This window comes from Dendropsophus ebraccatus, chromosome 12 (assembly GCF_027789765.1).
Source record: "Dendropsophus ebraccatus isolate aDenEbr1 chromosome 12, aDenEbr1.pat, whole genome shotgun sequence".
Taxonomy (NCBI): Eukaryota; Metazoa; Chordata; class Amphibia; order Anura; family Hylidae; genus Dendropsophus; species Dendropsophus ebraccatus.
The window spans coordinates 66,719,764-66,745,685 of record NC_091465.1 but is presented as its reverse complement, the minus strand read 5'-3'; the positions used below and the strand labels follow the sequence as shown (position 1 = coordinate 66,745,685).

The following is a 25,922-nucleotide window of genomic DNA, read 5'->3' as shown; positions in this document are numbered from 1 at the left end:
AGAAAACAATATGTACTCTGAACACGTAGCGGATGTATTTATCACAAGGAACATGAGGAAGTCCCCCCAGGACTAAAGAGCAGAATCAATCCATAGACAAGTACACGGCAGATGGAGAATGCTTTCAGGATCTAATTGCTGCGATACATGTCATCATGCCGCCGGCCGTGTCTATTGACGCCACTGACGCACATTTGGGCCTAGAGGATCCTTTATACTTTACGGTCGATAAATACATGTTAATACGTGTATACATATGTTTCTCTTCTATAATACTGGCCATAAGAGGCATAACGTATAGGACAAGAACTAGACGATATGGGCTCTGATAATGGACTCTTAGGGTATAAACCCACACACCGTATAAGCAGCGTATTTACTGCTGCGATACGCAGCAAATACGCAGCAAACACGCAGCAAATACGCAGCAGATTAGATCTAAATAACTGAACACAGCATCAAATCTGTACCAACAAATCTGCTGCGTATTTGCTGCGTATTTGTTGCGTATCTGCTGTGTATACGGTGTGTGGGTTTGTACCCTTAAGGGGATTTTCCCACCTTTCGGAAAGATGGTGACCAGTTCTTAAGTCCTGATGAGCTTTAAGGCTTCAGCACTAGTATATAAGGGGTAATATGATGCTTTTGACAGGGCCAGTGCAGCGCAGGGCTTACCCGGGCAAGCGTCGGGGGCCCACCGCATCTCGAGGGGCCCAGTACTCTGATGTTCAGCCCCCTCATTGTAGTGCAGTGAGAGTGGACTGAACATCAGAAGACACAGGAGATGGAGAAGGAGCTTTACAGAGAGAGAAAAGGTTGAAGGACCTCAACCTTACAGTGTGGAGAGCAGCCCGACAGAGAGGAAGAAAGAGAAGACTGAGCTGTAAGTGCTGTGTCAGTGTCAGTCAGTCATTGTCTGTGTCAGTCTGTCAGTGTCAGAGTATCAGTCAGTCAGTCTGTGTCAGTCTTTCAGTTTCAGTGTGTCAGTCAGTGAATCTGTTAGTCAGTGTTAGTGTCAGTCAGTGTCCGCGTCAATAATGTGTTTGTGTATGTTAGTGGTGTCTCAAGTGATTGTGCATAGTGTGTGGATGATGGGTGCATAGTGGATGGATGAGGCGCCTGCTGAGGCTCTGTCACCTGAGGGCCCACAAAAACCAGGAGCCGACTCTGGCCTTAGGAATTATTGGCTTATCTGTGTGATGTCTGGAGATGATGGGGAATGAAGGTCTGAACCAGCCCAATAGGAGGAGGTCTAGTTTTTCCACTATGCGGACCCCTTTGCTCAATATACACCCCTTATAATGTATTTCATCTCCAGACACATTGCCAATGCATCATCCTGCCTGGCACAATGTCACCTTGTCCTTCCTCCACTTATATTTTGAGTAATAAAATACATTGTGGGAAACAGGATCCATGGTTTGTAGAAGACTCATATAATGTACACAAAGAAACCAGTCATTGATCATGTACAGTCTCCAGTGTCTGCCAAAGTGTATATTAAGTGGAACTTGGCAAATTGTTTTCTGGCGTTTGCCAATAAAATTGACTGTGACCTGTGTGCCAAGTACAATATTGTGTATTTAACAATACCTAGAAATATCCGGGCACCGTCAGCATGTGTTATACGATTCCTCAGCTTCTTCCTCAAGTCATTTTAAGCTTTAGCCTGCTCCGAGTTGTTCAAAGGGCAAAAGCTTAAAGGGATTCTCCATTATTAGAAAAAAAAAGGTCAAAGTTTTCATGCGTACAAAGTATCATTGCATGTGACATCGAATGGGTTTGTCTACTTTATATACCCTCTGCCACCAGAGATGAATAAAGGTGCCTAACATTTATCAAGCAGCCAGATAAGCCCATAGGTTCCTATGGGGGCCCGGGACCATCAGTGGGTTGACATGGAAAGAACTTGCCCAACCTCCCAACAGACCTTCTTCCATAGACTATGCCCTAACCTGTCCCATTTGCTCTCATTATGACAAACTACGAGTTAGCCTTCTGCTCCTATCTTATAAAATGGCGGCCTCACTCTTTAGAAATCTAGACTTTGCTCTGGAGTTAACTCCTTCCAGCGGTCAGGGGAAGTAACTACCACTGTAGCAGCCATAGCAGCTGCTATGGGGCCCACAACATCAGGGGGCCCTGTTGTCCACTCCTGTAATACACTGGGCTTCCTGAGCTGTCATCATTTGCAGCACCAGGTGGCCAAGTGGAGATCCTGTGTTATGCAAATGTCCCTTTTACTGCATACACTTCTGATGAGCACTTGCAGGTAGACTTGATGGCTTAAAGGGGGGCCCAATCAAAAGTTTGCTATGGGACCCTGTCATTTCTAGTTACGCCCCCTGCCCGTGGTGACTGAAAAAGTGTTCCAGAGAAAGAAAAATTGCTTTTCAATCATCTGGTGTCAGAAAGTTATACAGATTTGTAAATGATTTAAATTCCATTTAAAAATCTTTAGTCTTCCCATACTTATCAGCAGCTGTATGTTCTGCAGGAAGTGGTGTATTTTTTCCAGTCTGACACAGTGCTCTCTGCTGCCACCTCTGGCCATGTTAGGAATTGTCCAGAGCAGTAGCAAATCCACATAGAAAACCCCTCCTGCTCTGGACAGTTCCTGTCAGGAGGTGGCAGCATAAAGCACTATTTCACAATGTAAAAAAAGGCCATACAGCAGCTTATAAGTACTGGAAGACTTGAGTTTTTTTTAAATAAAAGTATATCTTTCTAACAGCAGTTGATTTGAAAACAAATCTCTGGAGTATCTCTTAAAATCCCTTAAAGGGGCCGTCCAGGACACCATTTTATTCATAAATATGGCCAGGCTATGTGATCAATATAAATAGTCTGTACTTACCTCCCTGCCCCTAGCTGTCTATTCAGCACTACTACTACGATCTCTCTGACCCATTCACCTTGCATATTTTTATTGCTAGAATCAGACTTGCTTTGTATTGACCTGATTTGTTACTGTTCATATTACAACTATGCTAAACCCTTCACTAGCAGTAAATGGCGGTAGTATTATTATTCCAGAACTGTCTGGTAGTACTTGATAGGCTAGTATTGCTATTTCCATGTCTCTCTTCTTTATTATATTGTAGCTGTCCAATATCCCTCCTTTACCTGCAGCCTAGTTTTCTATGCTCTTTTATAAAACTCATTCCAATCCCTACCATGACGGATCTAATAATGCAGCAGGGCAGAAGTGGAAAAATCCAATTCCCCGCCATTGTCCTGAGAGGCTGTGAGCGGAAAATCTTTTTCTATTAGTGGATCCCTACACTTATACAGGCAGCCATTTCAATAACGCAAATATAGTGGAGAATGGCCTAATATTTCACAGCATGTTCCTCAAAGACTTCTATTCGGGGGGCTATAGATCACCTGGAATACTGTATTCATGGGATAGCGAGATCCTTGAAGTATTTATGTTAAGTGGATGAGTTAAGGAGGAGGTGGGGAGAATATATATATATATATATATATATATATATATATATATATATATATACTGCCCTGATAGATTCATGGCTGTCCAATCCGCCGTCTCTAACCACTAAATCACCATATCTAACATGTCCACCGCCAGGTTAGCGGGAAGGATTTATATGTGGATTTCAGATGAATCAGAAATAACCTAAGCCTGAGGGATAATCCATGATTTTCCACGGCCGTCATCTCTTCATAAATAACTAAACACCTGCTTTTGACTTTCTAGAAACAAGTCGAAGATGTCAGTGCTCTGCGGGGATCTTGTGATATTTGATGATTCCACCTTCCCTAGTATTTATGGGTTGACAACATGTTTGAATAGCTCTGCCTGTGTAAAGGCCCTATTCCACGGAACGATTATCGTTCATAAACTCGCTCCAACGACCGCTCGTTAACGATCACTAAACGTTTTTTTTTTAGCGAACGATAACACATAACGTGAACGATATATGTAGTGTAACGATTATTTTGCGGTCGTTACATGGTCGTTTAAAACGTTCACCGGGGTGATCATGACCATACGACACACCTACTTTTTAAAAACCTTTTTACGATCGACTGAAAGATTTCTAATTTTACGAACCGATAAGCGAATTATCTTTCAAAGACCAACGACTTTTTTTCAACATGCTGAAAAACAATTTTGAACAACAGTATAATGATTTGGCCTTTGTCGTTCGCTCGTTTACACCAATTCCACGAAGCGATTATCGTTAACGAGCGGTCGTTGGAGCGAGTTTATGAACGATAATTGTTCCATGGAATAGGGCCTTAAGTGTCAGCCTTCATTATAGTTCTGATTCATGAACCAGGAGACTCAGGATGAACAGGGGTGAGCAGCAGAGATGACTCCCTCAAGCTCTGCAGATCTGTTACTTGGAAACTAGGTGAAATGCTGATGGCGTATAAAGGGCTCAAGAGACTGGGCATATAGAGGCCAGGGCTGCAACAGAGACACTAAATATGTAATGATTACATGTAATGTATCGTAATAGTTACATGATAAGAATGAGATTTACCTTAGTATGCAATTATAAAAATGTATCTGCTTCATTTAGAAACAGCAAGTGAATGAGGCTGCAATACCAGACACAGCCAGTAGGCAAGAGAGGCGCTGTGTTTGAAATCGTAAACCCATTTTTTCCAATCTCAGTGAACGTCTAAATTTAAAGGACCACATTTAATCACACATTTGCTGCTTAATCTGCTGAGATTAAAAAAACAAACACTTTTTATAACAGAGACGAGTGAAGGTTTGTACATTAATCTCTAGAACCAGTAGGGAGAAGCGCCCTCTAAGTGCTTCTCTCCCCATCCCTCTTCTAGTAGCAGGAGGCAGACTTTCATAACAAGTCTAATGCTGCAGCAAGATGGGGAGACAATGGGAGAAGCACTTAGCTATGTGCTTCTCCCTGCTGGTGCTAGCTTCTATGTTTAAGAGTCTGAACACCCAGACCCCAACTGATCAATACTTGACATGTCTTTAAAAAAGAAAAATGACTAGAATACCCATCAGTTTACATTTTCATAGGTACGGTTTCATGAAAGCACTGAGCTTAAAGGGCAACTCCAGTCAAAATTCTTTTCTTTAAAATCAGCTGGTGTCAGAAAGTGGCGGAAATTTGCATATCTATGTCTATAACATACAGAAGCTGATAACTACTGGAAGTTTTGAGATTCTTAATAGAAGTAAATTACAAATCTCTGGCAATTTCTGACAATAGTTGATTTGCAAGAATTTATTTTTGCTGGAGTTGCCCTTAAACGCTGTGCAACCTTTTTTTATGATCAGAAAAGGAGCATAACACTGAGCCCATCACGTCTTCCCCTTCATTTCAGCACCAGGATTATCAATGATCAGAATTTCTGATGTCACTATGCCTCCCTGAAATGATAGAGACCCTTTAAGGGAGCCCCCTACTTCATCACACACGATAAGAAGTATAAAGCACTCACGTCCTTCCACCAGGTGCTGGGGTTGCTTTGGCAGGAAGCGCTGTGTTCCATACAGCAAGAGTGGGGCACAAGTGAACTATTCCGCATCTCCAGCCAGTCCGTGTAGTTCTTCACTCCGCAGCATCGGAACTGGAAGATTAAAGTCGTAATTGATCAGGTCAAAAACTCTGGGAAAATGACATGTAGCAGGACGTACCCTATACCCATTATTATGATTATCATTGTAATACATTACCTTCAGGCAGCTACATAGCAGTATTATTTTAGGAAACAGTTGTAGTATTAGGCTATGTTCCCACAGCATAAGAGTACCGGCCGGATGATCTTTTTGGCCACAGTGTTTTGATGCGGGCGCATCCATGCGCGCCTGCATCAGAACTCCCCACAGCACACTATGGAGCTTGCGGCCGGAGCCGCTCGCTCCATTGTGTGCACTAACATGGTTTTCTGTGGCCGCTATTCAATGAATAGCGGCCACAGAAAACTGACGTCAGTTGTTTGCGGCGCTGCGAGTGATCCCGGCCAGAGCGTGTACTATGTGTATACACTCCGGCCAGGATCCCATAGGCAGCAATGGACATATATTTCCGTATAAATCACGGATGTTGTACATGTGTGTGAACATAGCCTTATGTGGTAATATACTGTATGCCAGAAATGGACATTGTGTGCTGGTATTATAGAAACCCTTCATAGCACTGTAAATTGGTATTCCCATCTTATAAAGAAATCCAATGAATAGGAATGAAGAAGGGGATGTAAACATTTTAGTATTATTTATTAGTTCTCTATATAGCATTGTTATTTGGGCACTGTAATATTTAGACCCTGTATGTTAGTCTTAAAGGGAACCTGTCACCATGAAAATGCTCCCTACGCTATCAGGGTCATATTAAAGAGCTGAAGGAGCTGAGCAGATTGATATATATATCATTATAGGAAAAGATTCTGTATAACTTCTTTTTTTTTTTTTTAATTCTAAATTTTATTACATTTTTAAATTTTTATACATCGGGGGGTACAATTGGCGACTCGCAGGGCGCTGAAATAATCATATACAGACACATAATGCAGACAAACCTAACCACGGCTCCCATAAAGTACACTCATTTGGCATATCAAACCTACATAAAGGATAGGGAGTGAGCTAGCGCTCGACCTTGGAAAGGTCCGGAGACCAACAGAGAACAGAAGAAGGGGGGGGAGGGGGGGAAAGTGAGGGGGGGGCGGATGGGAAGAGGGGAAGTGCAGAGAGGGGTGGTAGAAGGAGGTAGGCTGCTCCTCACTTAGCCAGCAGAGACCTATATTCAGGAGACTCGGTGAACCTTTCCCAGTAATACCAGGTCTTAAAGAACCTAGAGTTTCGGGCATGAAGTTGAGCAGTCAGGTCCTCCATATGTTTGATGTCCTCCACTTTCCGTATCCACAGTGCAAGGCTAGGGGGGTCAGGTTGGCGCCACAGAGCGGGTATACAGGCCCGGGCGGCATTGATCAGGTGGCGGAGAATCGAGGTACGGTAACTTTTGAGAGGGATGTCGGACACATGCAGGAGGAAAAGAGCAGGCGAGAAAGGGAGGGGGTAGTCAGTAAAAGTGGAGGCAATACGCCAAACCTCTTTCCAGAAAGACTCCAACCTGGGACAACTCCAGAACGTATGGAGGAGGGAGCCCTCCTCGCCGCATTCCCTCCAGCATTGTGGGGACACCTCAGGGAAGATCCTGTGCAGTCGAACAGGCACCCGGTACCAACGGGAGAGGAGCTTGTAGCCCGCTTCCTGTATGCGGGAGGAGATCGAGGAGGAATGCGTGCACCGGAGCACTCTGTCCACCTGTACAGCGGTGAAGGAGGTGTTCAAGTCTTCCTCCCAGGCCCCGAGAAAGGGGGGAGATGGTTGATCGGGGGGTGAGCCCAACATGGCATAGAGGGTGGAAAGAGAGTGTCGGAGAGGGCCGGAGCCCAGGCACAGGGATTCAAAAGGTGTGTGTGGACGGGCAAAGCAGGAGGGCATGGGAAGGGTACGTAGGAAGTGATGGAGCTGAAGTGATCTCCAGAACCCAAAGGGGGTGGGGTCATTAAGGGCGTTAAGGTCAGAGAGCGAGGGCCATGCTGTGCCCCTGAGAAAGGATTGGGCACGAAAGCGACCCTCCCGGGACCAAGTGCGGAAGGCAGGGTCTTCCATCCCCGGGCGGAACGAGGGGTTATCCAGAATTGGGAACAGGGGAGAAGGGTGAGGGGCCATGAAGCTAGCGGAGAGATGCTTATGGCAGACCCGGAGTGTCGGGGCAATAGTGGGGTGGGAGCTCACAAGATTGGCGGAGGCCGGGAGCCAGGGAGCTGCCAGCAAAGACACTGGAGCAACTGCCTTTTCCAGATCCACCCATAGCTTCGAGGAGGAGTGACGGTGCCAGTCCAGCACTCTGGACAGGTGAGAGGCGACATAGTATTGATAGGTGTTAGGCAGTCCCAGACCTCCCTTTGATTTGGGGCGATATAAAACTGTCTTTGCTATGCGTGGTTGTTTGTGAGCCCATATGAATTTAGTAAGAAGTGAGGAGAGTTGCCTGAAGTATGACAGAGGCACCGTGACCGGGAGGGCCTGAAAGAGGTAGAGTAAGCGAGGTAGGACATTCATTTTAAAAATTGCACAACGGCCAAACCAGGAGAAGGTGCCTCTGTGCCAGCGAAGCAAGTCCCCTTCTATCGTCTGGAGCATAGGCGGGAAGTTCGTTTTGTACAGGTCAGATGTGGAAGGGGTGAGCTGTACCCCCAAATATTTGAGGGAAGAGCGGGCCCAACGGAAGGGGAAGGACGCCTCGAGAGAGGAAGCTACCTCGGGGGGGAGGGATATGTTGAGAGCCTCCGACTTCTGGAGATTAATTTTATAGTTAGAGAGGGCCTGGTAGCGGGAGAGTTCTGACAGCAGGTTAGGAAGTGAGATTATGGGCCGGGTAAGGAAGAACAGGAGGTCATCCGCGTAAGCCGCAACTCTGTGTTCCACCGGCCCCACCCGTACCCCAGAGATGTCCGGATTACGCCTCACATGCCTGAGGAAGGGTTCCAGGGTCAGGATAAAGATCAGTGGGGAGAGGGGGCAGCCCTGTCGTGTACCGTTCGTGATAGGGAAGGAAGCTGAGAGAAGGCCATTGACCGAAACCCGGGCCGAGGGGTGGGAGTATAAAGAGCCTATCCACTCCAGCATGTGAGGCCCGAGACCAATATGCCTCAGTGTGGCAAAGAGGAAGGGCCAGGCTACACGGTCAAAGGCCTTCTCCGCGTCTGTGGACAGAAGCATGACGGGGAGGGAAGAGGAGCGGGCTAGATGGACGATGTTTATGGCTCTAATGGTATTATCGCGGGCCTCTCGCATGGGCATAAACCCTACTTGGTCAGGGTGTATTATGGCTTGGAGAAATGGGGTAAGACGAGCCGCCAGAATTTTAGAAAAGAATTTGAGGTCCAGGTTCAGGAGGGAAATGGGACGGTAATTTTGGCACAATGAGGGGTCTTTGCCGTCTTTGGGGATGACGGAGATATGGGCGCGGAGGGCATCTAGGGGGAGGGTGGAGCCAGTGGGTACCGAGCTAAAGGCAGACAGGAAGTGGTCCCGGAGGAGAGGCCCAAAGGTTTTGTAATAGGGCAAGGTGAACCCGTCGGGACCTGGGGATTTGCCCGAAGGGGACGTCTTAAGAGCCCAATCCCATTCTGAGGTTGTAATGGGGGATTCAAGCGCGGCGGCTTCCGTCTCTGACAACGTCGGCAGTCCCGATTCTGCCAGGTACGAGGCAACTGCCGCGTGAAAGGGTGGGGAATCCAGTGAGGACGAAGGGGTTGGCAGGCTATAGAGGGAGGTATAATAGTCCTTGAAGGATTCTGCTATCTGGGAAGTTAAGGACTGTTTTGATCCGGAGGAGGAAGTAATCTGGGGGATGAAAGAGCGGGCTCTCTGTTGGCGCAGTGCCCGGGCTAGGGTCTTACCCGGTTTGTTGCCAAATTCAAAATAGTGACGGCGGCATCGCGCTAGAGAGGCCTTGGCGTTTGCAAAGGTGAGATCTCTCAGCTTTCCGCGCAGATCCGCTAATTCCGACCCTGTGGCAGGATCCAGACTCGCCTTATGACGTTTGTCTAAGTCCGCAATACGCGTTATCAGAGAGTGTATTTTGGCCAGTCGCTCCTTTTTAAGGCGAGTGGCGAGCTTAATAAACGTCCCCCTTATGAAGCATTTGTGGGCCTCCCATACCACTAACGGAGAAGATTCGGGAGAAGTATTAACAGAGAAATATGTAGAGAGGTCGGTCCGGACTTCGGCCAGGACCCCTGGGTCCCTTAGCAGGGTCTCGTTGAGACGCCAGGACCAGCTTCGCGGTTGGGGAGGAGCGAAGGAGAGAGAGAGTGAGATCAGAGCGTGATCAGAAAAAGAGATGGGGTCAATGGAGGCCGCCGTTACACAGTCCAAGTTTGCATGAGAAATGAAAAAATAGTCAATACGGGAATATACGTTATGCGGATGCGAGAAAAAGGTGTAGTCTTTATCGCGGGGATGGAGCAGCCGCCAGGTGTCCATAAGCTGGTAGGAGTGAAGGGATTGTTTTGCCTGTCTTAAAGAAGAGAAAGAGAGAGCAGAGTGGCCGGAAGAAGAGTCCAGGCGAGGGTCAAGAGCCATGTTGAGATCACCTCCAAGAACAACCACCCCCTCTAGGAAATCCTCGATCTCCGCTAGGTATCTCTGCAGAGAGGCAGCCTGCCCCACATTGGGAAGGTACACCGTGCCGAAGGTGCAAAGGATACCCGCCATTTTCCCCTTCACAAAAAGGAACCGTCCCTCTGCATCGGCTCTCTGATCTATAAATTCCCAGGGGGCCGTATGAGCAAACAATATCGTAACCCCTTTTGTTTTAGAGTCTGGAGAGCAACTGTGGTAAGCATCCGGAAAGTGGCGGTTGGACAACCTTTGCATTTGGTCACTGCGGAAGTGGGTCTCCTGGATAAAGGCCACAGCAGCCTTTTTAGCCCATAGAAGACGCAGCAGAGAGGAGCGCTTCTCCGGGACGTTTAGGCCTTGTGCGTTCAGCGATACACAGAGCACTGTTGACATGACTCAGTGAGGAGCAAGCCTAGGTGACAGGAGAGAAAGAGGAAAAGGGATGGGAAGGAGAGGGGGAGGCTGGAGGGAGAGAAAACCAGAAATGGGGGGAGGGGTAGACTGAAAGGGAATAGGGAGGCAAAAACCTTCCAAGCACTAGGGGGGATGGGAGCCCAAGGGACTACCGTCCGCAAGAAAAAATCCCTGTGCTGAGGACTGCGGGAAAAACGCGGAAGAGCAGGTCAGAGGACCGCGTCCGGGGCCCAAAGTCGGTGGTAATCCTGTGTAGGGACTCCATTATGGAGACGGGAGGGACGATTCTGTATAACTTCTAATTTATTGATGGAAATATCTGATGTTTCCATGGTAAAGAGTCCAGTCCATTGAGTGACACCGCCCACTGGACTCCTTATCACAGAATGAGCAGGGAGTTCAATCAACATGTTACAAGTTATACTGAATCTTTTCCCATGAAGTTATATATCAATCTGCTCAGTTGTTCCTGCTTAGCATTGTCATTGTGACGGGTTCTCTTTAAAGGGTTACACAACTGTTAAAAAACTACAAAGCTTTGGCTGTCCAGGCATGATGGGCATTGAAGTTTTGCAACAGCTGGAGGGCTGAAGGTTCCCCATCCCCGTTTAAAAAAATTAATATTTATAGTTGATAAATGACTTTGTTCTGGGGGATAAGGGGTCCCAAGCCCTTGAAAGCTGTTGTCATCAGTCCCATAGACATTGAGTGGAGAATCCCAACATGCTTGAATAACAAAGGTCCGAAGCCACCTGTTCTTCCTCATCACATGACCACAGCGAGTAGGAACAGGTGGCCCCAGTGACTGATGGGGGACCCAACAACAAAGCATAATTCTGATTCTCTATGGTGCTCTTCTATTGATTTTCAATACTGACACTAGAGACGTCATTTATTATAGACCGCGGCTATAGAATATATTTTATACTTGACTTCTTTGACCGAACTGACAATGTTTCCTATACCCATACCATATTATGTCACTGCCATAGCACTTTGTAGTTTCACTTCCATTAATTCGAGCTAAAATGACAGACATGCAAAACACCCAGGAGGACGTCACTGAAGCATATCACGGCCGCTCGTCTCCGCCGCACACTCCGTCCAGTGATAAAGCATTTAGACAGAATATCAGCCTAGTTCATGTCTTCAATTTATTTCAATATTATCCATTTCCCATCCTCGTCCTATCTGATTACAGAAGACGCCACAAGCTCCGATACATCACAGGCCACTACGGTAGGGATTGGCGGGTTTGGGGGATTTGTTAACCACAAATGATATGACAAGAGCACTCCGTGAGTAATGGATCAAGTAAAGTGTGCGGCTTTGAGCTTGTCACGGCGTACCGCAATGCTCAGACTGATTGTTTTTATTACGTATAGATTTACTCAGCGCTGATGTACTGGGAACTTCAGAGAATTGGTTTTCCAAGGCATCCATATTTCATATTTGCCTTGAGATTTATTAAAGATTTGCCGTGGCAGATGACTGCATGCGATTTATAGGTTTTTTTTTTATGTTGTTTTTTTTTTAAAGAGGCAGCAGAGCATCAAAGACAATATATAGATTGTGTCTCCAGGCAACCAATCTACAAGGAGCTGTCTTTATAGGGTGGGGGCTCAGTTATAATGGTGCATTGCAGAATCCCCTCCATAGATATAAAGTTAGGCCATGTTCACACAACGTACATTTAATTAAATAACCACCATTACTAATTGACAGCGGCCGATCGCATTGAACTCTATGGAATCCCAGCCGGAGTGTATACACTGTGTATGCGCAAAAAAAAATGTGAATTTTGTGCGGCCGCTATTCATTTTAATAGCAGCCGCACAAAATCGACTCTGCAGACAATGTAAAGTGCGGCTCCTGACGGACTTTACATTGTCTGCAATGGCTAATTGGAACGCAGGCACACTCAAATGTGCCCGCATTCCAATTCCAAAGAAGTAATGTAGCAGCCGGGGTGAACTTCAAAGACAGCGACCGTTCTGTGACATGGCCGTGTTACAAAACGGCCGCTGTCTTACAGCGTGTGAACGTGGCCTTCTAGGGAATATTCCAAAGTCTACGGAATAGGTGATACGTATTGTTGAGCAGAACGGCTGAACTGTTCGGCAATGTTTCAGGACAGGGCTGCATCTAACTTCTACAGCTAAGAGTCAAATGCTGAGCTTCCCGGTTCGGAGAATCTTGCCAAACCCAAAAAGTTCAGTCTCTCCACCTAACACTAGTGATAAGTATCTGATCAATGGAGGTCTGACAAACACCAATCACGAGAAAGGGGATCGAGTGAATTGATCAGATACTTACAACCTATCCTGTGGATTGGTGATAAATTATAATCCTGGGATTACTCCTTTAAATACCTTGAACCATCACTAGGGGGCGCTTAGATGCTTAATGCATACACATAATACAATGTAGAGGGATGGATAGGGTATACCTCAGTCTGCACAATGTCCCACGCATTGGTCAAGCCAAGATTCCCCTCCGTCTGATAGAGCGCCAGTCCTTTCTTTAGGTCCTCTTGTGCATATCTGTGAAACTGTAGAAGAAATCAAGAAGGTTCAGGTATTGTGTATTCCAATTGTTCTTAGGACAGAAGGGTTTTTAATGAGAAACTGAACACAAGAACAAGGGGACACAATCTGACATTAGTTGGGGGAAAGATCAGAAACAACATAATACTACTTTACTGAAAGAGTAGTAGACACGTGAAACAAACTTCCAGCAGATGTGGTTGGTAAATCTACAGTAAGTGAATGTAAACCTGCCTGGGATAAACATATATGTATCCTAAGGTAATAAGAAAGAAAATAAGGGCTGACTAGATGGACCAGGTGGTCTTTTTCTGCCCACAATCTTCTATGTTCCTAATGCCTAATTTCCCCTATAGGGGGCGCTGTAGACAATATGAACACTTGCTTCTGACTTCCCCTAGAGATCCCAGCGGATTGCTGTAATTTGATTTCCTCTGTCCATTTTAGCTCCTTCTTCCAATCTTTATTGCCTGAATGAGCGACGATCGATGATGTAGGAATCAATCGGTGTTTGTTTGTACATGCAAATTATCAAAGGGGTTTCATCGATCGATTGTTCTCACAATCATTCAATCACATCCCTCCTCTCCATAGACTCACATTGGTTGTCAACAGCACGTTCCTGATTTATGAGGGGAAAGTGATGATTTTAATGTGCACATAAAAGAAGCGATCAGCCAAAAAACAAGCATTTGTCGGCTGATTGCTGATCATTCAGCATTTAATAAACGGCGGCTGAAGAAGTTGGATGAAGCCCTAGGAAGCCTGGAAAAACATGGACACAGCCTATGGCTATATTCACGCAATGTAAGTTCCGCAGTAATCGCGGCTGTTGTTGCAATTATTTTACAGAATTACGTGATTATTACGGAACTTACGTTGTGCTGCAGGCTGAGGGAATCCCGGCTGGAGTGTATACACATAGGGGGAGATTTATCAAACATGGTGTAAAGTGAAACTGGCGCAGTTGCCCCTAGCAACCAATCAGATTCCACCTTTCATTCCTCACAGACATATTGGAAAATGAAAGGTGGAATCTGATTGGTTGCTAGGGGCAACTGAGCCAGTTTCACTTTACACCATGTTTGATAAATCTCCCCCTGACAGTATACATTCCGGCCGGGATCCCTAGCGGCGGCGCAAGAAATTTTGTCAGTTCACACTATGGAGCGTGGAGCTCCAGCCACACGCTCCATTGTGTGCAGTAGGGAGTTCTGATGTGGGCGTGCACGGATGCGCCCGCATCAGAATTCAGCGGCGCTAAAGATCACTGCAGTACTGGCCGGGATGATCTTATCTGACACCGGCCGTTTCTTGACCGATCATACAGCGTCTGAACAATAGCCTATGGCTGTACCCATGTTTTCCAGGACTCCCTAGGGCGTAACTTCTTCAGCCACCGGTATTTAAATGCTGAACAATCAGACTTCCTATAACCTTTCTAGTAAAAAAGTTTGGAGAATCTCTGGATATTCTGAAAAATACTGGCAGCTCTCTTAGAAAGCCATTTTCACGAAATGATCTGCAATGTCACATCCTGTAAATTTGACGGCCGGGCGAAATCTTTCACATATGGGTTTTCAAGGGTCATAAAACGTCATTTTGTTTTAGTAGGAGTCTATCGAAATCGTATTCAGAAATCGTTATGGAATAAAATTTGAGCACTTACATTGTCATTGTAGGTGAAGAATAGCACCATGCTGATTATTTCAAGGAGGAAGATGATCAGTAAGACCACAAAGAACTGAGGGAAGACAAGAGGAGACATTTTTATCCATCCATAAATCACAAGTGACATCAATATCACAGACATAGCCATCTAAATGCCATGTATCCGCCAACTATGCTGTGTGTATGAATACTCAAGGCTGGGTTAAAGGTGAGGTAATAGGGGGCAAATGGAGGTCTGCTATGCAGACATAGGTCATAGGTTCAGTGACCCTCCAGAAACATTTACATACAGGCTATAATAATAGATGGTATAACCACAACAACATGTAATTTTTAGGTTATACATAAAAAAAAAATCTTACCGTAAGCAGAAGACACCTGTGCTCCGTCACGGCTCCGAGACAGCCAATGAAGCCCACCACCATTATCACCGATCCGGTCACCATGAAGAGGCTGGCTGCTGAAAGTGATGGAAATGAAATGGAGAGGGTGGCAAACTTTCCCTGGGTAACAGCCAACCAGACTCCAACCCCAAGGATCCCGCATCCTCCAAGCTGCAACAAAAGGAAAATAATGTCAGGAGACGCGGCACCAAAGGTCAGAATAAATGTATTTGCCACTTTAAGGGCTGGATGGAGAGTGAAGAACAGCTGACGTGTGCTTCACCTGGCTATATGTTATGATCGCAGTGGGTCTCAGAAATCAGACTTGGTGCAAGATTTAAAGAGGTACTCTTTTTCTTACAAATCATCTGGTTTCAGAAAGTTCTATAGATTTGTAATTTACTTCTATTTAAAAATCTCAAGTCTTCTAGTACTGTCTTCAGCTGCTTTATGCCCTGCAGGAAGTGGCATTTATCTTTTCAGTCTGACACAGTGCTCTCTGCTGCCACCTCTGTCCAAGACAGGAACTGTCCAGAGCAGAAGTTTTTTATGAGGGTTTGCTACTGCTCTTGACAGTTACTGACATGGACAGAGATGGCAGCAGAGAGCACTGTGTCAGAACGGAAAGCATACACCACTTCCCGCAGGACATACAGCAGCGGATAAGTACTGGTAGACTGGAGATTTTTAAATAGAAGTAAATTACAAATCTATTTAACTTTCTGATACCAGTTGATTTGTAAGAAAAAGATTTTCACTGGAGTATCCCTTTAACTTTTTAAATGTATGAACCATGGAGAGGTAATTTATTTGACAGTAACATTTTATGTTTGGTAAGAGACCAGACGGAAACTGTTACTAGAGACAGATTTCTCCTAACAACAGGCAGTGGACAGCAGATTGCTGGGAAGTAAGCCACATAGCTATTTTTCTAGGGTAAGGGGTCAATTTTGGTGGATGAAGTGATTTATAGATTTGCCAAAAATCACATAGGCTATCACATGTAAGGAAGTTGTTTGAAATGTCAGTTATACCATAATCTATAATAGAGCCGTCATCTACCATGTGCTACTTATACAGTAGAGAGGCATTTGGGCCTCCTTAGGCTCCAGGTCCTGTCCATAACTGCGACCTCAGAACCCGCTTTAGCTACACCAAAGTAATATCCAATACTGCGGATACACATACATACGCTAACTTCTACACAGCAGACCTGTGCCAATTTATGCTCCAAAGTCCAACAGCAATCATAAAAATTATATTCAGCAAAATGTATGCAGAGAGCTAGCAGAGTATTGCTGTGAATTTCATGCTCCAGTGAATGCACAGTAAACTTAATAAACACCTATCGAGCTTCCAGCAGTATGAACAGTAATTCTAATCAGGCTTCCTGCACCATTTCCAATATTTTATAATGAATGCCTGGTGATTATTTCAAGGAAAAAGTCATTACTAAGAGGCTTTAAAGCCATTTTTCTATTGCACCTTTAAATCTAGAAGCAGCAAGTTTTATTTTTTTCCACTTGCCTAGTTAACTATAACACTGCTCTTAAAAAAAAAGAAGAGAAATTAAAGGAAAGCCGAACACAAGGTGAACACTGAGTATGTGGTCAGGATATGTAAAATCTTCTACCCTCATTATGTAGTCTCGGTATCTGATGCTATTGCTTTGTATACTTTGCACAGTATTATACACAAGCCTATATTATATATGTGGAGACTAAAATACTCTTATTCCTATCTGGAGACCATCAACAAGTAGGGTAGAAAAAGTTGACACATCTTATAAGACACTGTAGGGGAGAATTATAATACATACTTGTACGCCGGTCTTAAAGGGGTTATCCAGCGAAAATCTTTTTCTTTCAAATCAGCTGGTTTCAGAAAGGTATATAGATTTGTAATTTATTTCTATTTAAAAATCTCAAGTTCCTGCAGGACATACAGCAGCTGATACTCAGTCGTTTGCATTGTGCACTGGTCATTTTATTTACACACACAATCTATATTTAAATACATTCTATATGATATTATGCAATTATTTAATTAAAGATTCAAGCCTACCATCAATAGCAGCTGCTGCAGAACATCTTTAAAAGCAGAACTGCCAATCACCTGATTGCTGAAATAAGTTTAAGTGTGACATGAAGCGACTGTCTGGACAATATTTATGGTGCCTTCAGTGTGTGGTGGGGATCCTTGGGATTAATAATGAATCCAGCAATAATAGCTGCTGCTGCAGAACATCTTTGGAAGTGGACTTTATGTGGAATTATACCGCAGGAAAGCAAGGGGCACAGGATAGAGGGAAGACATCCTCTAGTGCAGAGATCATGTACCAGATGATCATAACATTAAAATCAGAACCCAGCATGAATAGCAGCTACTGCAGAAACTCTTTGGTAGCAGACCTGTCAATCACCTGATACATACTACTGAAGTGCAAACTGGGCAAAATATAGGGCAAACATCTTCCATGTGTAGTCGGGTGAAAATCAGGCTGATGTCCACAAACTAAATTTGAGGACCTTCTGGTCATGTGACTCGCAGCTTTCTCTCCCTGTCTGTGTGCAGCCCTGGCCTTGCCTGTCCAGCAATAGGTGTCTATGGAGCTGGAAGGAGGGGAGTCTGAAGTGCCGGGCCCCCTAGTGTAGTACACACTATTCCCTGGTTAGCCAGTTTCAGAAGAAATGTCCTGAATAGCTCACCAGGGACTTTGCAGGGTTGAGCAGGCCACCGGGCCCCCTGATGTGGCGGGCCCTGTAGCAGTCAATATGGAAAAGGTAAAAATCTGGGCCTTTTCTGCAGCGTACTCCAGGGGTGCACCTTTGATAAATCTGCCCCTGTGTGTTTCACATTAGTTCTATCTGCTCAGAAAAGTAGTTTACAGCTTCTAGACCTAATGCAAAAACACAGAAAGGCTCTGTCCACACAATGTTGAAATATAGTGGATGGCCGCCATATAACAGTAAATAACGGCCATTATTTCAATATAACAGCCGTTGTTTTAAAATAACAGCATATATTTGCCATTAAATGGCGGCCATCCACTCAATTTCAACATTATGTGAATAGAGCCTTTCTGTGTTTTTAATCCACTCCTGGTTTTGGTTGCAATATGAGGACCACAATACTGACTGAAATATACGTAGTGTGAACCCAGCCTTATGTTGCAGATGAGATTTTGGGTCCCATCACATTCCAGGGCCAGCGGTTAACAGCTATCAAAGGCCGTTCCTACTCCTCTAGGAACTCTGGGAAGAAAGGATATGCAAATTAGCTCTCATGCCTCCTCAGGAAGGTGGCTTTCCTTTAAGTCAGTTTCACTTCATCTAGGAGTCTTAGGGCCCTATTCTACCGGATGATTATCATTTGCATAATCGTTAACGATCGATTAACGATCTCAAACGACCGCTATTGCGAAAAACCTGAAAACGTTCACTCATTTCCATGGAACGATAATCGTTACTTATGATCGTAATTGCGATCGTTTTTGCTTCGCTATTTATTCGCTATTGCGTTCGTATCTATTGCGAACGACCGAACGATGTCTTATTCAATGCGAACGATTTGCAAACGTTTTGCGAACGAGCACCGATAAAAATAGGTCCAGGTCTTATAAAGCGATCAACGATTTCTCGTTCGGTCGTTAATCGTTAACTGCATTTCAACCGAACGATTATCGTTTAGATTCGAACGATTTAACGATAATCTGAACGATAATCGTCCGGTGGAATAGGGCCCTTAGAACATTGACTAGGGACATACACCAAGCCAAAAATGAACAGTCTTTCCTTTGGCTTGGCATATTTCCCTAGTCAATGTTCTAAGACTCCTAGATGGAAAATACTGACCTGAAAGAATGCTCAAGGAGACATCCTTCAATCCTTCCCAAGGAGACATGAGAGCTCATTTAAATTTATTGTTTGCCTAATGTTACCTAACATAATAATAATAATAATAATAATAATAATAATAATAATAATAATAATAATGAGACAAGTATTTCTCAACTGGGTTTTGAAAAGAAAAGTTCATGAACTAAATACTCTTACAGCCCATTTAAATTCATCCTTGTGCACTCAAAGTACTAGGGAAACATAATAATAATAATTGTTACTATTATTATTACTACGAATGAAGAACAAGTTAAACAGCCATAGAAATTAATAAGGTCTGCTGTAAGGCTATGCTAACACTATGTAAAAACAACGTCCACATTTCGTAACAATGGCCGTTGTTATAAAATACGGCCGTTGTTTTTACGTAGTGTGAACCTGGCCTAAAGATGTAAAATTTTACTATTGCAGACTATCTATTCAATGTTAAAAGACCTTCCCTACATTTCAATACTCAGAAACTGAACTAGGCTAGTTTTGTTTCTCTGAGTGCAGTAGGTCTCACCCACTCGCCCTCTCACACCCCTAGCCCAGTTAAAGTGGGTGTTAAAATTTCAAAGACAATGTAGGAAGGTGCTATAGTTCAGCACATGCTTACTGCAGTATAAATCCCAGAATGTGCTATTACGGAATGTATCATCTCTCTGTCATCCCAGAGTATTAAGGCGTCTCAGGATGCAGAAAACTACTTGGGAAAGTTTCCTATTGCCGAATGTCATGTAAGAAGCCAATAGCATGGCAGTTCTTAAAGAGATTTTCCTGTTTATTTAGTATAAATCGCTATAATTACAGAAAATGTGCATAACATCTAGATGACACATAATTACAGGGAGTAGCTGCCAGGGGAGCAGGCTAAGCAGCTGCTATGGGGCCCACATTTAAGCTCACACAGATTAAGGTAAACCAGCTGCTTTTTGGCATGGGTTTTGCCCAGAGTAGAGTAAATGCTCTATAATATGTTGCATATTTTTTTGTGTGGTCTGACACAGGGCTCTCTGCTGCCACCTCTGTCTGTGACAGGAACTGTTCAGAGCAGGAGAGGTTTGTTATAGGGATTTGCTACTGATCTGGATAGTTCCTGTCCTAGACAGAGATGGCAGCAGAGAGCACTGTGTTAAACTGAAAAGAATACACCACTTCCTGCAGGACATACAGCAGCTGATACGTACTGGAAGACTTTTGATTTTTACATTTTTACTGACTTTCTAACACCAGCTTATCTGAAAATAATAGTTTACCTCCGTACCCCTTTAATTTATGTTAGATTCTTTGTGGATTTGTCACGGATGTTTTTTTCCATTGAAAGAAGGCAAAAAGGTAAAATCAAGGCCACATCTGAACCTTCCGAAATGAACATTTTAAACGGTAAATTCATGTTCCCTGGCTTCCTGTAATCATGGCCGCCCACCACCCCACAATTATCTTCTCTGCATGTTAATTGAAAGGTTAGACTGGAAAAGATCATATAGCAGCAGGGCCGTGAACGTCTGAAAATGCCAGTCGCCCTGTACTTGAACACAACCGTGGACAGATTGAGAGATCGTAATTAACCAATTGCTTTTTGTGCTTCTGTTCACTGCATTAAATTTAAGGCTTTATGTGAATATGTTTTTTTTTTTTACAGAAAACTGATGATGTTTAGCTTGACTGTGAAGATAAAAGGGGTTATCCCAAGATTACAAGTTATTCCCTAGCCACAGGGTATGAGTAGCTGGTTGTGACGATCTGACCACCTGGACTCCCAGTGACAAGAACTGATAAGAACTAAGGTGAAATATCCCTCCAAGGAGTCAGGACCCAGGTTGATATCCCCTATCCTGTGAATTAGGAATAACCCATACTCCTAGGATAGCCCTCTTAAGGCCCTATTATACCAATCGATTATTAGCCGCATTCGGCTGATTATCAGCCATTATGGCCGATAATCGATTGGTGTAATAGCTCCTGTTAAAAAGCAACGATCAGCCGACAAGCACAATGTCGGCTGGTCCTTGTCTTTCAACATGTTGGAAAAAAACTTGAACGATAGCGATGGTCTGCTGGTCGTCGCTCCATGTAATATCTCTTATGGGCTCCCCGGGCAATTGAAAGATCATCCAGGGAGCCCCTCCCGAGGCTCACTGCTTCCCCTCCCCCCTTACCCACTCGGTGTCGGCGCATGTAATAGCACTGCCAGAGAAAGGGGAACAAAGAGCAAGCGAGCGCTGATCTGACAGGTCGGCGCTCGCTTGCTCCTCCAGATCGGCCCATGTAATAGGGCCTCTACTATGCCTCAATATGATAATATGCGTATAAAATATAATATAAAAATAACAGGTACGTGTTAAGAGAGTCCAGACCACATTAATTTCTGAGCTACTTTGGTGCAGGAGGCAACAATAAGTTTCTGCATATCCTTTTATTTTAGGGTCACCTAACTATTCCCTTGTTGGGGGAAAGATGGATTGGACCTGTTGGATTCCAAGATGTCTGATCCTTTGTTCCTGCAGGAGATATTTCTATGGAAAGCAACAGTCATTCCATTTATATTAACTGTAACTTCATAAAAGTAATACTGTAAGTCCTTCAGTCATCCATTGGTACAACCACTGATGCCAGTCATTCATAATGTGCTATGAGTTGTCACCTAACTTCTAATTGTTTTACAAAGTTAAGGTCTTATTATCTTATTACACAGAGTGATAAAAGGCCAAATCAGGCAGATTTGGCTAATTATCACTCTGGGTAATAGAGACAACAATCAGCCAATGACAACGATCATCGGCTGACCATGTCTTTAGGTCTGGACCTAAAATCATCGACCACCGTCCACAAATTGCTATGTGTAATAGCGATGCGCGGCCGATGGCTAACGGTTAAATACATTACCTCTCTGCGCTCCTGGCCTTCTCCTGCCCTCTGCTTCCTCCCCGGCACCATGGTCTTGGTCAGTGATTGGCTGAAGGGCCTGTCAGCTCAGACAGGCCACTCTAAAGCTGCAGCTGTGGCATCGGGGAGGAAGCAGAGGGCAGGAGGAGACTGGGAGTGTGGAGAGGTAATGTATTAACAGCTTAGGGCAAGGGTTGCACGGACATCACAAACAATGTCCATGCAGCCCTTGCTAAACGATAATCAGCCATGTAATAGGCTCAGTAAAAGGGCACCGATTTAGCTGATCAGCGTTCGTTTACATTACTGAACATCATCGGCCCGTCTAATAGGGCCCATATAGTCCACGATAATCCAATACACACTGTAAGGTTGGCCAGTAGTGGTTGTCACCACAATCTGTAACTTAAAGGGGTTGTCTGAGTTATTTTCACTTTTCCCCTTTTCACAGTATAGGGAACAAATATGAAATTTCAGGGGGTCCGACTTCTAGAATTGCGCTCAATTCCTTTGTTTTGAATGTAGCTGTGGATCGGTGTGTGATCCGCCACTCCATTCATCCTCTATGGAGCCTCAGGACACTGCTGTACTCACGTTGCGGTGCGCTCGACCAGTCATTTGCTAGATGGTGCTGTGTGACGCTACCACTGTGGTGGTTGGTCGGAGTACAGCTCAGCCTGATAGGGGGTTGTCGTGACACCAGTGCCATTTGGGCACACAGGTATGGAGGCACACCTGCTTCTAGTTTAGGGTGGTTGGCTATACCCTTTCCCCTGTGGTCGGTGACCTGCCGGGCTGTGAGGGAGTCCCTTGGGTACTTATCACGGTGGTCTGAAGTGGAGTTGTGACCCACCAGAACTGTCGGTACCGCCACCTACAGAAAGGGGAGATGATCCAAAGATAGTTTATCTACTGTGTAGGTGCTTGAGCAATAACCACTGAGTCCTGTTATCATAAATAAACTCTTCTTTTCTGAAGGAACACTTTAGTACACCAACTGACAATAGACTTCTGACTTGACTAGACAAGATCTGTGCTGACAGCTTTAGAGGTAGAATAGTAGTGCTAACTTGGTTGCGTGTTGAGAAGTAGATTAAGTTTAGAGTAGAGGGGAGGAGTTTGTCTTGAGAGTCCTAACCCAGTTTAGAAATGTGCTCTGCCGGAACTCTAGAAGAAGTAGAATACTTGAGAATACTTGAGAGTAGAAGTATACTTGTGCCCGTGTTTTGACCTCTGTCATGATACCACCTATTGCCCTCCAGTGTCGAGTGACCTGTCCTAACAAGGTGACACAAGCCCCAGTCCTTGTTACCTGAGCTGAGTTAAGCAAGGTGGCCAAGTTACCTGGTGGCCTGGTTACACTTGCGCTGTGAGATAGAGTACATAGGCTTCTAGCAACTTTGCTCTATCCGGATCAATTCCACTAGCTTTAGGGTACTGTCCTGCACCTTTAGAGACGTTCAACGGCATGGGTTGGGGTGATCCCTGACTTGTCCTCTCTTGAGCGGTTTAGCACCGCATAGTTGAAATAGTGGTAACTTGGAAGAAAAGAGTCTTTGCGTCTCCCATGTGTGTCTGTCCACTTCCACACTCAAGACTAGACGTGTCTCTACACTTCCTCTCTCTACCGAGACTTAGATAAGGCTGACTAAGTGTGGGTGTGCACTTCCTCTCCCCATGTGACAACTTCCTACAGGGTATGTTAGAACTCCTGTGAGTGGTGGAGAATAAAGTGTAGAAAAAGAAGAGGATAGAGATAGGTAGATAAAAGTAAGAGCTCTCATTGGAGCACAGATCACAAATAAACAATAACTCCTTGCTCACTATAGCTGTGCAATATACAAGTACAGATATGTATACTAGCAACATCTAGTGGCAAAACTTAGGTATAACTTTATTACCACTGAACTTTGAGTACAGGCTTTTGAGAGGGGTGTAGAGACTAGCAACACCCGTGGTGGGACACCACACTCAGATATCTCCAGCAGCTCCATAGGGAATGAATAGAGTGGTGACCTATGGCTTCATTCAAAATAAAGGAGTCGGGGCACTGTTCTTGAGATCCCGGGGGGCCCAGAGGTTGGACCCTTCAAAATCTCATGTTTATCCCTTATCCTGAGGGGAAGGGGAGAAGGAAAGAGGTATTCCCACGATAACCCTTCATGTCATGTGCTGTGGATATGGCATAACTGTCTATAATGGGAATACCCAAACATATTATGTTTCCTTGGTTCCTGAGGTTCCACTTCTACCTCGCTGGTGTCTGCGAGGTATAACTTCCAAGATGGGCCTGGTAGGGTATTGAATCAAGATCTTTCCTGCAAGCCAAATCACATCCACATAAAATGGCCAGTGGCTGCCCTACAGTTGCCACCTATGTTAAGTGGCCATTGGTTACAGCATAGCAGTAGTATCACCCCACAATTGTGGAAGCTAAACGTTCAGACTTGATACAAGAAGACGACTCAATGAATTATATATTCAGGTTTATAATTTTATATTAACACTGTAATAATTGAAAAAAAATCTACTTACCCAGAAGATGAGGTTAAAGATGAACATAGTGATTTTGATACAGAGTAGGCACCCACGCGTCATACTCATTTTCTTCAGTTCTAGAAGCAAAAGAAAAGACAGATCCAGATACAGGACAATAACTCGGTTCTCCTTTTTGGTCTCCCCTGTGGTTGGTTCTTCTGGATTAGACTGCACCCCACTGAAGGAGCAGCTGTCCGCAACCCCCCATCGACCCCTGTAGACTCCTTTCCATCGAGACCTCCGGCCCCGAGGTGGGGAGCTCTGACTGTAGCTGGGGTCATCACTACTAGACGTTTGCATTGTCTTTGCTTTAGGCCTAAATCCTACTACAAAAAAGTCACTTCAATCTCTGTCCACGTTACAGTCCACAGCGGCTGAGCTTACAATCCTATATAGGAATATGTATTTCCATTTTTTCTTCTATACATCCAGAACAAGAGTTCCTATAAGAATATTTTCGCTCCTAGACATTTCAAAATAAGACCCAGCAAGTAATGTACAGAGAATGCCCTACAGGAGTCAGCGTACCACATAATCGAGTCCTGACTGTGCCACGGAGCTTACGCTTTAAGGGAAGAAAGCCATAAATTATACATGGTGTAAAAGTGAATATATTTAGTTTACCAGAAAAAGAGGAGAAATAACATTGCTGTATTTAGTATGATCAAATTCTAATCATTACCGCCTTTGATCTCCTGTAGTAGTCTGTAGCGCGTCCCCCGCCTGCCGCTTGACAGCCCACACTAATTAGCAGTTCAGTTTCCACATACCCCTGGGCCGTCTTTCATGTTATCTCTCACAAGTATTAGATACAAAGGCAACACAAAAGTACAAAAATATTTTGCGAACTAGCAAAGCAATGCCAAAACATACAACGAGGACTTAACAGGTTTCACCATATGGGGGAAAGGTTATGCTCCTTCACCCGAGCCTGGACCATGGCTGAAGCTTGACTACAAAAGAGAGAATGGAGTTTGGCTTCTAATAACTTTCCATTTTACTGCTGATATCTTGTTTCCTCATAGGTCAAAGTGGAAGCTGAGACATCCACATTCATCCTGACCCCTTTAAATCAATGGCACGGTTCCATGGACAGTCAGGAAGAGATAACCAGATGGTCATTAACAGCAAACAAAGAAGGGCAGATATCTAGTATTCTAGCATCTCTTCATTTCCAAGCGGCTCCGATGTAAATGTCAGCACAAATTAATTAAAGCTGAGAAAGCTGATTCCTAATAGAGCCCAAGAACTTATCCATAATTATAAAGTCTTTAGTAGCACTAAAGTCCCGAAAACGACAAGCCCGAAATAGAAAATCTCTACAGGATTCACATTAACATCGAATAACCCCCTCATGCTACATCACAGCTGATAACACCACCCATTAGAATTAATTATTGTGGTTCTCAGTGGGGTATACCTATCTATGTCCCAAAGACAACATGACTGTCAT

General features: G+C 44.5%; 1 protein-coding gene and 1 long non-coding RNA gene across 3 annotated transcripts in view; one reads left to right on the top strand and one right to left on the bottom strand.

Moving 5' to 3' along the window:
* Positions 1 to 25,922, bottom strand: part of LOC138769997 (tetraspanin-4-like) — a 72,442-nt gene that overhangs the window by 3,851 nt on the left and 42,669 nt on the right. Inside the window, exons 2-6 of one of the 2 annotated variants that reach the window (XM_069948806.1) lie at positions 24,467 to 24,546; positions 15,144 to 15,335; positions 14,780 to 14,854; positions 13,014 to 13,115; positions 5,452 to 5,580 (exon numbers count right to left, since the gene is read on the bottom strand). In XM_069948806.1, the coding sequence (XP_069804907.1) occupies positions 5,452 to 5,580; positions 13,014 to 13,115; positions 14,780 to 14,854; positions 15,144 to 15,335; positions 24,467 to 24,535 (567 nt within the window). In that variant the 5' untranslated portion in view covers positions 24,536 to 24,546. Of the gene's footprint in view, positions 1 to 5,451; positions 5,581 to 13,013; positions 13,116 to 14,779; positions 14,855 to 15,143; positions 15,336 to 24,466; positions 24,785 to 25,922 lie in introns of those variants that run through there. The other variant, XM_069948805.1, reaches the window with a different exon arrangement.
* LOC138769999 (uncharacterized) overlaps positions 14,635 to 25,922 on the top strand; it is a 50,616-nt gene continuing 39,328 nt past the window's right edge. The window contains exons 1-2 of the long non-coding RNA XR_011359371.1: positions 14,635 to 14,989; positions 15,119 to 15,378. This is a non-coding gene — a long non-coding RNA (uncharacterized lncRNA). The remainder of the gene's footprint in view (positions 14,990 to 15,118; positions 15,379 to 25,922) is intronic.